The sequence below is a fragment of the Girardinichthys multiradiatus genome, chromosome 6, assembly GCF_021462225.1.
Source record: "Girardinichthys multiradiatus isolate DD_20200921_A chromosome 6, DD_fGirMul_XY1, whole genome shotgun sequence".
Lineage (NCBI taxonomy): Eukaryota > Metazoa > Chordata > Actinopteri > Cyprinodontiformes > Goodeidae > Girardinichthys > Girardinichthys multiradiatus.
The window spans coordinates 20,488,246-20,506,751 of record NC_061799.1 but is presented as its reverse complement, the minus strand read 5'-3'; the positions used below and the strand labels follow the sequence as shown (position 1 = coordinate 20,506,751).

Below are 18,506 nucleotides of genomic sequence, written 5' to 3'. Positions count from 1 at the left end.
CAGGGCCAAAAGAAATTTAACGAGCATAATGGCAAGCGGTTCAAAAAACGTTATCTAACTATGAGTTCCTTTAAAACGCTGCAATCAGCCCGTTATTTTGGGTTTTGTCATGTATTTCACTATGGAAACATCTGGGTTTGAGTCAGCAGCCATCCTGCCGTTAGTTTTTATTGCATTGTGACGACTCCAGGCAGGACCGTAAAGGGTTGTTGGGTGGATCGCGCCTGCGCAGTGCGCCACATCCACTGATCAGTGCGGCAGGAAAAGCGCAGAGGGGAAAAGGAGGAGAGGAAAACAGTTAAGAAAGGGAAAAACGAAGAACACTACAGACTCAAACAGTTCGTTTATTTTATAGCCGTGGGGAGAGATCCTGTAGCTTTTCTCCTGAGCCACACAGATTATCCGTAATGTCGTGAAACCTGAGGATAAAAATGTCCGTGGATCTTCTTTAGGAATCCTGCCACTAAACTGCGCCGCGCTGTCACGATTTAAGGCTGAAAGAGGTAAAACTGAACATGAGGCTCATTTAACCGAGGAGGGGCCCCTCATCGAGCTCTTTTCTTCAAACCTCAAAGTTCCCCCTTTGATGTGTTTCTCTTTTTCATCCTAGCAGAAAGGGATTTTGTTTTCTACTGCATTGAATTCCTCTGGACGGGATGTCATCCGCATTCAGGAGGAGTTCCTCCGGCTGACTGAGCCTCCAGCAGCTGAGGAACACCGACGCACAGACGGACGATGGGAGATGCGGCAGAAGACAGAGGGATGAGACGCACATTCATCGTCCCTGTCATCAAGAGCTTCGACCACTACGATTTCACCAGGGCCAAGATCTCCTGCAGCCTGACGTGGCTGGTGGCCAAGGCTTTCGGCTCGGGTAGGTGGCGCCTCCCCGGTGCTTCTTATAATTCAGAGAAGAGTGGGACACTTCATTTAATCAAGGGGCATGTGTGGTATAATGTGGCGTGCTGGTGCGAGTGTTTAGTAAACAGCATCATGTAATCAGACTCTCTCTGTGACAAAAGCAGGAAACAAACATTCTGTCCAACAACAGGCTGCTTTTTTGGGAATAAACTGGAGCCCACATATGCAACGGTACCATACGTTTATTGTTTATACAGTTGGTAGCTAAAGCAAATATTCTGGGTTTTTCCTAACATGTGTTTGTCCTCCTATAAGTTAGATGTTCATCTTGTCAGGGTTATTGTTTTAACCTTGCTACTTGCTGCTAATTATGTCAGGCTAAACATCAGACTGTAACACAGCTAGATGGTTGTTTTAACATAAACATTTAACCTGGGCTGTCTCCTTGCAACCCTTCCATAAAGGCCTGATGTGTGGAGTCCAAGGCTAATAGCGTTGCTAGCAACAGATTCTCCCACTTGGATTTTGGCAGCTCCTCCAGAGTTACCAAAATCTTCTTATCTGCTTCTCTGATTATTGCAGTCCTTGCCAGCCTGTTGGTTTAGATGGACATCCATGTTCTGGTAGAGTTGTAGTTTTGGTGTACTATGTCCTTATTTGGATGATGGGTTGAACACTGTTCTGTGAGAAGTCCAAATCCCGGGATATTGTTTTATATCCTAACCCTACGTCAACTTCTCCACTACTTTATCCCTGACATGTGTGCTGTGTTTCTTGGTCTTCTTGATGCTATTTGTTCACTAATGTTCTCTAACAAACCTCTAAAGCCTAAACAGAACAGCTACATTTACAATGAAATTAAATTACACACAGGTGGAGTTTATTAATAAGGGGACGGGCTCAAAAAACAGTTGGCTACTGTGACTTATTTGGGGGTATCAGAGTACAGTGGGCTAAATACAAATGCATGCATTTCAGATTTTTAGTCGTAAAAAATTAAAACCATATGTCATTTACTTCCACTTCACAATTATCCACTACTTTGTGTTGGTGTGTCTCATAAAATCCCAACAAAATACAGTAAAGTTTGTGGCTTTTGTGTTAAATAATGTGGGGAAATTTTCCCTTTGCAAGGCAGTGTGCTAGAACATAACATCTGCCTGCGAACATAGGTCAAAGGTTAAATCTAAGCCTGTTGCTGTGACATTAATTTGAGTTAAGCCTGTAAAATAACCTAACATATGATTCAAACACTTCTGGTGTATTTCAGGCGAGACTTGCTGCTAGAGAGTGAAATAAGTGAAAGAAAAAAACAGATAAGCAAACAAGATCAAAAAATCTGGAGCAAAGGACAAGAACCTAAGTACACAGAGATGCTGTCTGATAACTCTTTTTAGGTCAGAAAATAATCTCTGGAGCTGCTGCTCAAGAGTCTAATAGCTTTTGAGTTAACACCATTTGTTTTATTTATATTTAAATATTATTAAATGTCCAACCCCCAGTATTAATAGGCTGACATCTCTGAGGCCAGCCTGTTTCCTCCAGGCTAAAGTAAAGTCTCTTTTAGCAGCTTTATACCTGGCTAGCTTCCACACAGACAGATAGACTTAAGAAGTTCTAGACAAATTGCTTAATCACATCCATTGATCAGACCTTGCATGCCAAGTAGGGCTGCGGTATGTTTTGACCTCGTAGAGCATGACATTTTTATGAGACATGCAACATAGCAAACGTGTCCTGTGGCTGCAAGCGTATTGCTGCTGCTGTCCTGTATTTTTGTCTTGGCCCTCTTGTGACACAGTTTCAGCTCCTAACACTGCCGAGAACTGTGGCCCACTTCATGAGCAGTCCTCAGAGCCCCATTTGGCCTAGTTAGAATCTGCCATAGACAGGATGCAACAGTTTTCCCACTGGCTCAGAAACTTCAGAGAGGTGGATTTTCACGTGCGTCTGGTTTTCCTGGCCTGTGGCAAGCACACTTAGGTGCTGCTGGATTTTTCTGAGGCTAAGGTTGGACATTTATTTATAGTGAGAAAATGCAGGAGAAGGGTTGTAAAACAGGTGACTTCACAAAGAGAAGGAATGGATACAAAACTACCAAACTAACAGTAGGAGTTAAATGGAAATCTTTGAAACTTGGAGTGCAAAGCCAGCACGTTTTGCCTGTCTTCATTTAAAACTAACACAGATTCTTATTTTGTACTACTTTTCACCAGTCTTCTTATTAAAGGCTTTCTGAGCAGGTACTGGAAATCAAATTTCCTGCCTGTAAATTAAATATGATGCTGCAAAATTACATTTGACACACTCCAGGGGAGTTTGTTTCAATTGAAATAGATAGTTCAATATTATACTCAACCAGTGTCGGGGACACTCGGCAGAAACTCATTTAAACTAACAGACAGACTAACAAGTCTGTCGCTGGCTTGTTAGTCAGTAGTCTGGCTCATCTTATTCATGCACAGGTTCTTCCACATGCTGCATAACAGAAACAATACTGACTGGCAATTTAGGACACAGAGATGAAACCTTGACCCCTTTCCTCTCTCTGCAGGTCATTAAAACCAACTTTCTTTGAAATCTAATGCCCATAAATGTCCTGATGTCACCAGAGATCTTCAGCTATCGGAGGAGATTCTGTAAACATTACATGAAGATGGGTTCACTTTCATTATTCCATAACAGAGTAAGGATCATTTTTGATTAGAACGGCTGGACTTTAGTAGAAAAACTCTAAAATCTAGTATGTTTGTTTAGAATAGCTTTAATTATCTTGAAAAAGTTAAACAACAAAACCATACAATTCAGTTTCCATGAAGTTGTGATGCATCTTCAAATGTAATTAAAACTCACTGGCCACTTTATTAGGTACATCTTGCATGTAAAGAAACCAAATTGGAGCCCCTTTTGCCTTTTAGAAATACATAAATTTTTCATAGCAAAGATTCAGCGAGCTGTCAGCAGCATTCCTCAGAGACTTTGGGCCCTATTGACATGACCGCATCAAACAGCTGCTGCAGACTTTACATCCCTGATGTTAACCTCCCATTCCAACATAACCTGAAAAGGTTCTATTTGATGGAGATGTGTTGACTGTGGAGGCCATTGGGGTACAGTGAACGTATTGTCATGTTCAAGAAACCAGTTTGAGATAATCTGAGCTTTGTGACATAGTGCATTATCCCGCTGAAAGCACCCATTAGAACTTGGTATACTTTGGTGATGATAGGGTGGAGACGGTCAGCACTAATATTTGAGTGAGCTGTGGTTTTAGAAAATGCTTAATTGATACTAAGAGGCCCAAAGTTTGGCAAATATATATGTCCCCCACACTATTATACTCTCACCACCAGTCTGAACCATTTATATAATGCAGTGTTTTTTTTTGTTGTTTATGCCAAATGCTGACCCTACCATCTGAATGTCGTAGCTAAAATTGAGAGTCATTGGACTTGGCAACATTTTTCTGTCTGTGTTTCTCCTATTTTGGTGAGCCTGCAGGAATTGTTGCCTCAGCTTCCTGTTCTTAGCTGACATGGTTTACACTCGGTGTGGTCTTCTGCTGCTGGAGCCCATCTGCTTCAAGGTTTGACATGATGTGTGATCAGACATGGTATTCTGCATATATTGGTTGTAATGAGTTCATGTTTAAGCTACCGTTACTTTCTGTTGTCTTCAACCAGTCTGCCCATTCTCCTCTGACCTCTGATATCAATATGATGACCTTGCACAAGGAGACGCCATGAGCATATGTGTAGTGGATTCATCTGTTTTTGTTGTAGAGGTTAAGCTTGAATTTCTTTCAGTGGTTGTCAAAAAAACTACGGTCAGGGTCCCCCAGTCCATGCAGTGCTTTCCGCTACTGACTCTTGTTTTTCGTACAGTTCTGCCTAAGGGGCCTGAAGATCACAGCTTTTTAGTAGCAGTCATGAGCCTTGTACATTTGTACAGGAAGTGTGTATCTCCCTTAATAATATTATGCAGTGAAAGATCCCAGGCATATCTAGTTTTGAACAATTTAAGCACATTTTTTTGGCTCTTGTGTCAACTCTTTCAAATGTGATGCTTTCAAAGTAAAAACAAAACAAAACATACATCTTTTTACAAAATTAACGAAAGTTAATAGTTTCGATATTTCTGATGGTGGAGAGCAGAGGTTGAAGCTATAAGCAATGTTGAATATACATTTAGAAATAGTCAAATAAAAGTTACAGGTGTTTTAAAGGAGTTTGCTAAAAGGTCATCAGATTTCTCCTTCTGCTGCACCGTTTCTGCTTAAACGATCTGTAATAGTGGGTTTGGATGGGATTTATCTAACGGGGATCCTGATCATTTAAGGTGAAACTAACTTTTTAATCTCATTGTTTGCATTAAAAAAACAATTTGCAGTAAGCCAGCAGAGATAAGCACAGTGGACCATTAGCTTGTTCCCAGGGGTCTCCAGATCAGCGGTCTTCTCCATGCCTGGACTTCCTGTGGCAGCTACTTCCTGTCTGTTTCCTCTTTGATGACCAACACAAAGCACTCGACATGGCAAATTTTTGATGAACTTTTAAAAAAATATATTGTGCTTGCTGTGTTATTGTGTTTGCTGCTGTTTTCTGGTTTTGAAGTGATTTCTCTTAAACTCCTCAAGAAACAGTCGTTTTGTGAATAAAAAGCTGTTGTGACTGTTTGTTGCAGGTGGGTTTCTACGATAACTGAACATTTCAACAAAAAGAGTTATCTTACACCAAAGTCACATTAGCGAACAAATCATCATCCTTGTAAGTAGAGATTTGCTAATTAACTCTAACCTGTAGACATGGTGACAGGTTGGACCAGTTTTAGGAGCTATGATGCAGAAGTTCTTATTATAAAGAGGTCTAACATCTGCGTGTTGCTTTAAATATCTCCTTTCATAGCCCAATGTGGCTGCATGGGCAGGCTGCTGTAACCACAGCTTCTGGAAAACTGCACAGGGCTGATCACAAGCTGACTGGATGTTATATTTGTTTTTCTGAATCAAGCATTACATATTCGTTTTCTGGAGCTGTTTGGTCAAGCGTTATGACTCTGCTCCTGAGCTTGCTTTGAAAGGAAAACATTGTTCTTTTAAGCTGGATTCCTTTAGTACTCTGTTTTCCTCACAGTGGTTCAGAGACAGGCAGAGAGGAAATGACCCCCGCACACCAGGGATACACACTCATACAGGAGCATAAGTGTGTCACCACACACTCACACGTAGACATTCCTACACTTGAGCGTTGTCTGAAAGTGGCACTAATGGGAAAGAAGTGAGTGCTTATGAGTAATTTTGGAGAGCTTTGAGTCACAACTTGTGGTTAAAAACAAAACGATGTTGTGAAAAAAGCAAAAACTAGAGGGGGGTGACAGAGTCCTGAGTCCCTTGGTGGGGGTGTGCTATTGTCCATTTTTGCAAAAAGTAAATACCCATAAAGCCTTTTACCTTTAGACTTGATATAGACCTAGTAATCTAAATCTAAAGGTTATGCCTTCTGTATTCATGGAAACACAAATGAATTTGAGTTAGTGTTTATTCATGTTCATGTTTTCAAATCATATTGGCTGGATGAAATATTTAACACAGGGTAAACTGTGGCAGTTTGATAGGTGTGATGTGGCTCACCACCCATGGTGGCACAGTTTTTGGGGTGGCATGAGCTTGCTCAAAACTGAAAGAAAAGGTAACTGTCAATTGTGCCAAGTGAGTTTTCTATTACTCTTTTGCATGTGCCTCCTGTGTTGAGCACTGTAAAAGCGCTGTTTCAGCTAGTTAACGCCTGGTGTTTCTGATCTCAGAAATGACATCTCGCAGCAGAAACATCAGCAAGCGCCTTGTCGGAAGGAGGTGTGTTCTGTCGGTTCTGCCATCTGTGCACACATTATCTGCAGCAAATTCTACTGCTTAAAAGAAGAACTGAGGTTGCCCCGTGATCCTTTTTGAACCTGTTCTGTTCAGGAGCATTGACACTTCTGATAACAGTATCCAAGGCTTGAGCACGAGGCACCTTAATTCATGAGACTACTGATGAAGCTTGCCTTTAATGTTGGAATTCACAAAGACCTCATGTCCTAAAAGTGTACCCTAGCCTTAAGAAAACTAGTGAAGTAGATGTGCGATTTGCAGTTGTTTCAATATTTTTTAAAGGAATCTTGACTTGTCAAAGCCGAACTGGAAAAATGTACACTGAACAAAGATTCTATTAAACACAGATTGGGATTCATGAAAACTTAATTCTTTTTCTAAAAACTCGTACTCATCGTCTTCTGCTTATCCAGGAATGGATCGCGGGGGCAGCAGTCAGCAGAGTGCACAGTGCCTTGGAAAAGTATTCCCACCCTTTGAACAACTACAAACTTTAATATACAGTATTTTATTGGCATTTCAAGACCAACAAAATGTAGTGAAAATATCTGTGAAGTGCAAGAGAAATGATACACTCGAATGTCTTCCGCTTATTTGGGACCAGGTTGCAGGGGCAGCAGTCCAAGCAGAGACACTCCCTCTCCCCAGACACCCGGGCACCCGGGGAGAGGGAGTTCTTCTGGGGGGATCGGGTCATTGAGGTCTCCACCCCAATCCTCTTTGCACCGGTCCATCATGGTTCCCTCTGAAGGCCATCCCCCACTGGGGTCAGCATAAGGGTGTTCTTTTTTGGGCTTGGCCCGGCCGGGTACTGCGAGAAGTAACCCGGCCAGCTGGTGCTTGCGGACGAGCCCAGACCCCAGGCCTTGCTCCAGGGTGGGGCCTCCGCCGTACCGGACAACGTCACATGCCGTCCTACTGGTCCTCAAGAAGGCTTCTGAACCGCTCTTTGTCTGACCCATCACCCAGAGCCTGTTTGTCACTGGAGACCCTACTAGAGGCATTAAAGCCCCGGACAACATAGCCTCTAGGATCATTCGTGCACTCAAACCACTTGGACCACTAGAAAGTGTAGGTGGCGGTTCAAAAAGGGGTTTTCTAACAACTAACTAAAATAATTTAGAAGCTTTTTTTTCTGAAGTAGATGAATAAAGGAGTTTAGATGAATGCTGCAAAATATAGAAACCAAAGTTTTTCTTTTTTAACTAATTTCTCCTTACCTTCTCTGCTTTTAGATGCTGTACCAGAGGAGCTGGCCGAACCCTTCTACAGGGACCAATACAACCAGGAACACCTGAAGCCCCCGGTCGCCTGCCTGCTTCAGTCCGCAGAGCTATACTGCCGAGCAGGAAGCCTGATCCTCCGCAGTGATGCTGTCAAACCTTTACTGGGACACAATGCCGTCATTCAGGCCCTGGCCCAGAAGGGGCTGTATGTCACAGACCAAGACAGACTGGTTACGGAGAGAGACTTGACCAGCACGCCCATAAACATGGTGAGTGAAGATGTTCAAAGTATGTGTGGGAGGTTGTATTCAGGGAGGAAGTTGGTTTACAACACAAGATTTTACTTTGTTTTATATCCCAGCTTTCTGTGTAAAGCTTTCCTACATCTAAAATGTTCAGATTTGGGAACCATATAGGTATGATATTTAAATTATATGGGATTTATTTTGATTTCTGTATGATTTGCCACTGGACACTGTCATGGTATTATGGTTAAAAGAACTCAAGTACATGTGCACAAGAGAAAGATTCAACCATAATACAAGAGTTTACTTGACAAATGACATAGAACCCAAAAAGCAGCTAGGCTTAAAACAGAGCATATAAGGATATATAAGGATGAAAACCATGAATGATGAACACAAGAGGAGGTAACTGGATGGTCGTGGCAGGTAAACTGATAAAATAAGGAGCTACAACCAAAAGCATATACCTGACGGTATAATACAGAACTTGAGGCAAAAAACTCACTTGGCAATCATTAGAAACAGATCAAATACAGACCAAAAAAAACATTAAACTGCAGTTTTACTTTGATGAAAAGCACAAAAACGTCTCAGCAAAATAGGCACGGCAGGTTTGAAATTGTTGCGATATAATCATATTTACTATAAGAATATTCTAATCCTAAATGTTCAGCTTTCATAAGCCTTAAGTGGAAAATCATCATAATCAACAGAAATGATGGCTTGAAAACATCAGTCTCTGTGTAATTGATCAACTTAATGTATTTCACTTAGTGATATGAGTTACTGAAATAAACTTAAAATATAGAATAAATGCACTACTACTTTAGTTGTAGTTTTCAAGTGCTTCATGCACCCCAGTCGATCATGGCTGCTGGCCGCTCAAACTGAGCCTGGTTCGGCTGGAGGGTTTCTTCCTGTTAAAGGCGTGTTTTCCTTTCCACTGTTGCTATATGCATGCTTAGGATGAGGAATTGCTGCAAAGTCAGCAACACAATCCAACGACTGTCCACTGTCTCTACATGCTCATCCAGCAGGAGTGAATGCTGCAAAGTCAGTGACCTGATGCAACTTGCTGAGTTTTTTTAGAGAGAACGCTGAACCTAACTAGGATTAATGTGGAATGTATGTCACTGACTTTGAATTAGGGATGCACAATACATTGCAAATGTATTATCATCACAATGTCAGTGTGTGCAAAATCATTATCAGAAGAAATGGTTATAAATGCAATAATTGTTTACTAATATATTTATATAAATAAAACACCAGGTGTTACATTTTGCACATGAAATGCAGGTTTATAATATGTAGCCACTTGGACAAAGTCTCAAGGCAGCAGATGTTCGCACCGGACACAAATGACATTGCCCAAAATGTCAAAGGTCACAAAGTGTAGGAAGCTCAGTTTTAAAGAATTGTTATCAAATCGACTCTAGCTTCAGCATCTTAGCCACTAAAATCTATTTCTGCTGTGGGCATCAAGGGCCATACAGGTCGATATATTTATATTTCGGATGCCGAGCATCTGATATAAAATGTAATAGCCAACCAGTTACTGCATCCAATCAGTCCTATGCTATATTGCACATGGATTGTTAAACTCCAGTATGAGTTCATAGTGACTCCTGAGACCCATTCATTTTTCCTAATATTTAACCCTTTAAGTGGCCATTTTTATCTGTCAACAAAATCCTCTCAGTTTATATAGTGCATGTTAGCTGAGGTAAAGAAACGAATCTGATGTGTGTTAGTGACATGGCGGGGGGTACGCATTGCTTTGCTGCATGTACTGTTTTTGTTTTGTTGCATTTTAGAGCCCTCCTGCTTTCATTTTTGTTGCCACAGATAATTTAATTTAATTTAAACTTTAACATGTTGAGCACATTTTTATGTTCATGTTTGATTTAACTTACTGCATTGCTTATTGATTGAGAAAGCCACAAAGAATCAAGTGAGGGCTGATGATTTGTTCGTTCACACCTCCTGCATGGTGCATTTTAAGTGATTTAGTGACCACATTAAGAACGTATATGACGCCTATTTCTAATTCCCTCTTGAACATATTGATCTTCTTCTGTGTAACTAGTTGTTATTCTCTCCTCGTTTCTGGTTATTAAAGGAAGTTAAAAAGCGTGTTTCTGTGGAGTCATCAGGAACCTTTCAGTGACGCTGAAGTGGAGGCTTTTCTGTTCGGGTTATAGTGTATCTGCAGAGAAAATGATGACCTCATGGTTTTCCAAATACTGTGCGCCAGAGGAATAACTCATGTTGGGGAGGAGGAGAAGGAGGGGTATGGCTTTCTGTCAGAGGGTGAATGAATAGGGAGGAAAACTGAAGTTTAGGAGCAGCCATTTGGGTGTGATCCAGGAGGACGCAGGAAAGTAAGGCGGGAGAAGGGAGGAAAGGGTGAAGACAGTGGAAGATGGATGTAACTGGGGAGAGAGTAAAGAACTGTGAAACGGTGGGAGGAAAGAGAAAGAAAATGAGTGGAACAGACACTTTAATGTAACCATCTGAAAGGTGGTGAGAGGAGAGGAAAAGTGGGCAAGACAAAGGAGCAGGAGGAGAAGTAGGAGGAGTGTGGAGCTGGCAAGGAAGGAGATGAGGAAGGTGTGATGTGCACTACTGCAGCAATGTGGAGGGTGGGGTCTCAAACTGAGTCAAAGCCCATCTGGTGCACAAATGATACCCTCTCTCCTGCACATGCACACACATCTCTTTGGAGCTGTCAGCCCTCTAACAGTGTGCACAAGATTTTACCTTTTCTACTGTAATTTCTTATTTTGTTCGAATTTTCTGTGTCTCTTGCATGTTTGCTAGTGTAACACTGAGATGAAAAAATGATGGATGAGGCAGAGTGGGCGTGGAATCTGAAAACCTGCAGAGGGGATGTGCATCATCAGTAATGCTTCACCTTCATTTGGTGAATAAAGGTGAAACTGTGCAGTAAAACCACTTGTGTGACTGTGACCCGCTCTGAATGGACACTTTTTTGTGTTTGTGGCCAACTTCGCTGCTTTGAATATGTTTGTTCAGGTGTATTTTGTCTCCCTATAGACGCCTTTGATCAAGGACACACATGTACACACCCTTGTAGCCATGCAACAGCGCTGTATGAATACTGATGCACCTCTTAAATGGTGTGCATGAGCTTGCTGCGGTGTTGTACCACTCTTTGTGGCCACTGTTTGCCATTTCCATGGCCTTATAAGGCCGGTGTGTCACTGTGAGCATATTAGTCTTGCAGCCATACACACACACATCATAAAGGTCTTTGTGAAGGCATAAAAGGCAGCACATGGCTTTTAAATCCATGCTGTAGAGTCAACAGTGCTGTCTTTTTTTCCTGCTACAGAGAAGTACAGTGCAAAATGTTTATTATCCCTTAGAAATACTATCAACCACAAACTTGAATGTATTTTATTGGAATTTTGTGTGAATGAATAACACTAAGTATAGAATAACTGTGTGGTGTGTATTTCTCTTCTGTCCCCTTTCCTCTGACATCCCCTAAACAAACTCTAGTGCAAATAATTGCATTCAGAATCTGTGTGTGAGTTAATCTGCTCCTGATCTATTTAGATAACAAACAGCATCATGGAGACCAAGGAACACAGCAGACTGTTTAGTCTATCCTCCATACAACAATTACAATTCCATAACAATTACCCAGTACTCTCTGTAGGTCTTTTACATTAAAATCCCATTGAAACACATTCAGAACTGTTGTTATAACACTGCAAAATGTGGAAAAGTTCAAGCGATGTGATCAGTTCTGCAATGCGCTGTAAGTAGTCCAGGCTCTTTCTCCCTTTTTCTTCCTCATTCTGATCTCCCACCTGTTTTTGCATTCCAGAATACTAAATGTAGATCAGCACATCCATACGAAGTTACAGAAAAGCCAAAGTTACGGTGTGAGTGATTATTTCTGTATTGTGAACAATAAACAGAATTCTAAAGCATTAGACATTTTTTGTAGCTTGAATCTGATGTTACATAACTGAAGGCTGTTGTACTGATGTCAAGGTGTTACAAAGACATGCGGCCCTCACCTGGAGTATTTTTTTTATAAACTGTAAACCTTTTTATTCACTGAAGGAGTTCTCATTTGTTGTGGTTGGAGTTTACATCCATGGAAAACGGCTCACTGAGCTGATAACAGACTTGGTGAATAAAACACACCAATGTTCTTGGGGATTTTTAACAGTGCAGTCCTCTCCAATGAACTTCCTAAATACAGACTGCATATTAAGTGTCCCAGCAAGGATAAAAACAAACTGGACCACTGGTACACAACTTTAAAGGATTCATATTATGCTGTCACCAAGGCTGCTTTAGGACTTTCTGATCACTGTTTGCTTCATCTCATTCCAATCTATAGGCAGAAATTAAAAATGTCTAAGGCTGTAGTTCGAACTGTTTGGAAGTGGACGAAGCAGGCCTGTAGTTCCTCCACAGATTGGAGTGTTTTTGAAGCTTCAGCCACTGACTTGAATGAACCTACTGCAACTGACTTCTTACATTACGTTTTGTGAGTTGTTGTCTGTGTGCAGACCAAGAATTCATCTGGACCTGAAAAAATAAAACTTTTTTATGTCCCAACAGTTCAAAATGTCAAACTATGGTGTTACCCTGTTTTATTGAAACATGCTAAAGAATGGTGTGATGGTCTTTCTTTCCGAAAGACTATTCTCATGAAAAGTGTCTGTCAACTCTCCAATGCAGCACACCTTCACTTTTAGTGCTGATTCTGGTCTTAGCTCAGATATGATGCACAGATTAACATACTCAGGGCATACCTACAGATGTAAAGAATCCATCCTGTTGTGCTCAGATTAAAGATTAAGTTCTGAGGGAAGTCAGTCATTTTCTACCGCTTATTCCATAGTGGGTCGCGGGGGAGCTGGTGCCTATCTCCAGCAGTCAATGGGCGAGAGGCAGGGTACACCCTGGACAGATCGCCAGTCCATCGCAGGGCAACACACAAACAACCACACACACACTCATACACCTACGGTCAATTTAGAGTGACCAATTAACCTAACAGGCATGTCTTTGGACTGTGGGAGGAAGCCGGAGTACCCGGTGAGAACCCACGCATGCACAGGGCATGGGTAGAACATGCAAACTCCATGCAGAAAGACCCCAGGCCGGGAATTGAACCCAGGACCTTCTTGCTGCAAGGCAACAGTGCTACCAACTGCGCCACCGTGCAGCCCAGAATTGGTAATGTGTAGGTACAAATACAACATACCAATCTCAGCTGCCCAGGTTTGGTCCCCTTGCATGTATCTGCTGCTCAGCAGGTAGCTCATCTTCCTGTTGTTCTGGTTCACACTTGTAGAGCTGCGCCCTCTCATGTGTCCAGACAACAGCAATGTTTTCCTCGTCACTAAGGGGTGCACAGTGGTGATACCAGGCCAAAAATGTTTCCTTGTTTTTAAACTATAGATGACAAGCTATGAGTGGCTTGACTGTTAAAGAGCAGATTGCAGGCTAGCTACCTAAACTGCCTAGTTAGCCAGCTAATTTCAGCTCGTTATACTTCCAGCGTTGCTATAGCAATATACCAAAAGGAAAAACCGCTTGCCTAATTTCGTGACTATCAATTTTAGACTTTTGCTATAGTCAAAACAAAAAAAAGTTACAATGAATAAATGTTATATTAATACAACTGTGTACACATTTAAATTTGTAAAAAAAATAAAAATAAAAATAAAAAAAATAAGTACAAATATGTTTTTCTCCATCTCCACTTTTGTCAGTTGGGGGAAAAATGTTTATATCTAGTCATTTAGACCAACTCAATGCCTTTTTTGAAGTTCTCGTGTTATTAAAAAGCTTAATCTTGTCAAGCTAATTTAAAGTGCCAGGATTTCTCTTTCCAGAGATCTGAATGAACACACATGCAAGTTCTCCTGTGTGTAGGCATCCACACAAGCTTGAAAGATGTAGGGGTTTTACGCAGACGAGTTCAGAAAAGCTTTAATCATCAGGGAGAGCTCTACGGGGTCTTAAGAAAATTGCAATTTTCCAGATTTCTAGTTTCGGTCTAAGCTGCTTGGCTGGTCTCTCCTTCTCCGTCCACCATTCAGTCAGTTTCTGGCCATCAGTAAGCCAGTCATCATGCAGGTGCAGAACGCAAACAATGTGAAGTTTCTGAAAATATCCTGAATCTTCTTGAACTCAAAACAGAATCGGCATATTGCTTTATAAGCTAAATTTGAGGCACTGTGTTCAGCTGCCAGATCCAACAAAACTGTTTACATATGTTGCCATTTATAGTTGTTACAAGAAGTCACACCTAAGTTTATTTTTGTAGTTTATTTAGACAGTTTATGGATATACAGGGGTTGGACAATGAAACTGAAACACCTGGTTTTAGACCACAATAATTTATTAGTATGGTGTAGGGCCTCCTTTTGCGGCCAATACAGCATCAATTCGTCTTGGGAATGATGTATACAAGTCCTGCACAGTGGTCAGAGGGATTTTAAGCCATTCTTGCAGGATAGTGGCCAGGTCTCTACGTGATACTGGTGGAGGAAAACGTTTCCTGACTCGCTCCTCCAAAACACCCCAACGTGGCTCAATAATATTTAGATCTGGTGACTGTGCAGGCCATGGGAAATGTTCAATTTCCCTTTCATGTTCATCAAACCAATCTTTCACCGGTCTTGCTGTGTGTATTGGTGCATTGTCATCCTGATACACGGCACTGCCTTCAGGATACAATGTTTGAACCATTGGAGACACATGGTCCTCAAGAATGGTTCGGTAGTCCTTGGCAGTGACGCGCCCATCTAGCACAAGTATTGGGCCAAGGGAATGCCATGATATGGCAGCCCAAACCATCACTGATCCACCCCCATGCTTCACTCTGGGCATGCAACAGTCTGGGTGGTATGCTTCTTTGGGGCTTCTCCACACCGTAACTCTCCCGGATGTGGGGAAAACAGTAAAGGTGGACTCATCAGAGAACAATACATGTTTCACATTGTCCACAGCCCAGGATTTGCGCTCCTTGCACCATTGAAACCGACGTTTGGCATTGGCATGAGTGATCAAAGGTTTGGCTATAGCAGCCGGGCCGTTTATATTGATCCTGTGGAGCTCCCGACGGACAGTTCTGGTGGAAACAGGAGAGTTGAGGTGCACATTTAATTCTGCCATGATTTGGGCAGCCGTGATTTTATATTTTTTGGATACAATCTGGGTTAGCACCCGAACATCCCTTTCAGACACCTTCCTCTTGCGTCCACAGTTAATCCTGTTGGATGTGGTTCGTCCTTCTTGGTGGTATGCTGACATTACCCTGGATACCGTGGCTCTTGATACATCACAAAGACTTGCTGTCTTGGTCACAGATGCGCCAGCAAGACGTGCACCAACAATTTGTCCTCTTTTGAACTCTGGTATGTCACCCATAATGTTGTGTGCATTTCAATATTTTGAGCAAAACTGTGCTCTTACCCTGCTAATGGAACCTTCACACTCTGCTCTTACTGGTGCAATGTGCAATCAATGAAGACTGGCTACCAGGCTGGTCCAATTTAGCCATGAAACCTCCCACACTAAAATGACAGGTGTTTCAGTTTCAGTGTCCAACCCCTGTACATCGTGTAAATAGGACAGCCCTCTAAATATTTAGTTGTTTCACAATACGTGCTTACTTATCAATGTCTAATCTTTTTTAATCTCTGGAAAATAAAGTACAAAATAAAGTTACATGTTTCTCTAATTAAACGAAAGATATCGAGAAAGATTTGTATGCTGAGGAAAAAGTTAGGACACCCAGTCCCCTAATAGCTAGTGTAACCCCCTTCAGCTGAAATAACTTAACTCATCTAATTTCCAGCCACAGTTTTTCCCCGCAGTGATCTTATGTGTGCATGTTTAGACCAGCTTTACATGAGGTAATTCCACTGGATACCAGCAGCAGCTCAGAGTAAAAAAACTGGACGAGTTGTTTTGTTTCTTGGGGAAAGATTGGGTCCTGATGTTCTGAACAAAGGCTTTTTATTTGTTGCTTCAACTTTGTTTTGTCAGCTTGAAACTCCTGAATCATTGATCACCAGACCTAAGATATTTGCCTTGTTAGGTTTGATATATACATGCTGTAAATGTATAGGCAAGCAGATGTCACAGTTACAGTATTTATGTTCCAATCAAACTTGCAGTGTAAATATTTTTGAATAGAACTGTTGTATGGCAGGAAAGGGATGGGGAGGTCTGTTGCTCTGACCGGTCTGGAATGGCATTAGAAAGGCCCAGAGCATGTCAACATTTGTGTCGGTGTTGATGTCAAAATTATTCGCATAATGTGAATGCGTATCAGCAGACACTATGACAGTAGTTCAACTTTAATGCTTTAGATATAACCAAGCGTATTTGTTATTAAATTCATCTTGCTAACAAACCTTTGCTGCTGTGTTTCTGTACAGAGTTCCCATTTGGCTCTCATTGATACCTTAATGATGGCCTACACTGTGGAGATGGTGAGTGTGGAGAGGGTGATGTCCTGCATCAACAAGTACTCGTCGGCTGAACCTTTACACAGCGACGGACTCATCCAGGGACTGCCGTACGACACAGAGGATGCAATCACCACCTGGATCAACAAGGTATGTGCAGAGGCGCTTTTGTGTGTGCATAGAAAAACCATGATTATATGTATTTTCCAAGACTGCACGCATTCCATTCATTGCCTATTATTTGATGCGCTCCTCTTCGTTTTAGTCTAGGTCCAGCTGATATGTGAGTAGTTTCTTCATTTTCTTGCAAGAGGGCTGGAATGTGGAGTAATTCCTAAGAGATTTCTAAAATGAGCAACTTCCCAGGTTTACTAAAGTAGAAATAAAAATCCAAGTCTGAACTTGAGTCGCTTTAGTGTTTAACGTCACTGTTCTTAATGTCTTACAGAATATTTTGCCGCCTCTTCTTGCTTGTGGTGCCAACAAAAAATCCATCAATTTTAACTAGATGTCTTAAGGGAGAAATACATTTTTTTGAAGATTATTTTGGTACTAGTGACCTTTATTGACAGTTGCCAGACAGGAAATGGGCAGAGTAAGAAGGGGGGATGACATGCAGCGTAGGTTTCAAGGTTGGGAATCGAACCCAGGACGGCTGTATCGAGGCTAATAGCCTCGGTATATGGGGCGCTACACCACATGGCGAGGCTTTTACCTGCCAATAAAGATTTCAACCAGTTCCATTTTCTCTTTAAGAACTATAAAGAAACGTTTAGCTATGGTGCGTTCACTGGTTGGATTAAAAAAAAAGTAATTTGAGTTTTCAATGACCCAATGCCTGGTCAGGGCCAGCCAAGCTAAAATCATCGACTTCATCCTGGCGAAAAAGGGAAATCATCATGATTTATTAAAAGAAGTCATTCATAAACAATAATTATTTTAAAAGCTTGCAGGTGATGTATTTTGCCAGTTTAATTGACAGGTGTATATGGTGTGACCTGATTATCTTAAGTTAATGTGTCAAAGTGATGGTAAAAAGTTTTTCTATGAGCTTCATGTTACTCCGCTTCTCAGAACAGACCCATTATTTAGCCTGATTCTGCCCCAGTGCTTGTTTGAAATTAAACATGTTGTTTGAGCCGAGTGGTTCCGTCTCTTACTGTCACTTTCTCTGTTTCTGTCTCTCGTTCAAGGTGAATGAACGCCTGAGGGACATTCTCATCGAGGAGCAGAAGTTGAGAGAAGCTTCCCTTCAAGAGTCAAATGCTACAACACACAAGGTACGAACACAAGCTGTCCTCCAACATAAAGTCATCCATTAGAAAATGTTTGATGGTGTTTAGTATGTTCAGAAACATGTTTGATTGCCTTGTTGCAGAGAGTTGATATTTGTCAATTTTAAAGTTGTTTTTTTTTTTTATTCAGAGCCACATCTGTGTCCACACGTATGCATACAGACACATTCAACACAGTGCATGGAGCTCTGTAAATCAGATGCACAGATGACCTCAGTCACCAGCTGCAGAAAATATTTGGCAAGAGTTGCTCCACTGCTGTTGGAGGAGACAAAGCATTGCACAGGGCAGAGGAGGATACACAGGGTGACAGTCAGAGAGGAGAAATGAGGAGTGGTTATCTGAGATGAGAGGGGGAAAGACAGCCAGGCACCCTGCAAGCTCCGTGGTTATGTAACGTCCCTGTGACACAACGACTCAATCTGCTGGCACAAACCTACTGCAGTCAGCCTCTGTCCTCTTCCCACTCATCCATGAAGCTACAGCACAGAGCTTGGTAGATCACAGGCCCTTCACCTTATTGTTATAAGGTG

General features: G+C 41.7%; 1 protein-coding gene across 4 annotated transcripts in view; it reads left to right on the top strand.

The window, feature by feature from the left end:
- camsap2b (calmodulin regulated spectrin-associated protein family, member 2b) overlaps nt 1-18,506 on the top strand; it is a 41,257-nt gene continuing 22,751 nt past the window's right edge. The window contains exons 1-5 of one of the 4 annotated variants that reach the window (XM_047367443.1): nt 1-503; nt 614-874; nt 7,966-8,225; nt 16,649-16,828; nt 17,872-17,958. In XM_047367443.1, the coding sequence (XP_047223399.1) occupies nt 736-874; nt 7,966-8,225; nt 16,649-16,828; nt 17,872-17,958 (666 nt within the window). In that variant the 5' untranslated portion in view covers nt 1-503; nt 614-735. The remainder of the gene's footprint in view (nt 504-613; nt 875-7,965; nt 8,226-16,648; nt 16,829-17,871; nt 17,959-18,506) is intronic. The other 3 variants (XM_047367444.1, XM_047367445.1, XM_047367446.1) reach the window with 3 other exon arrangements.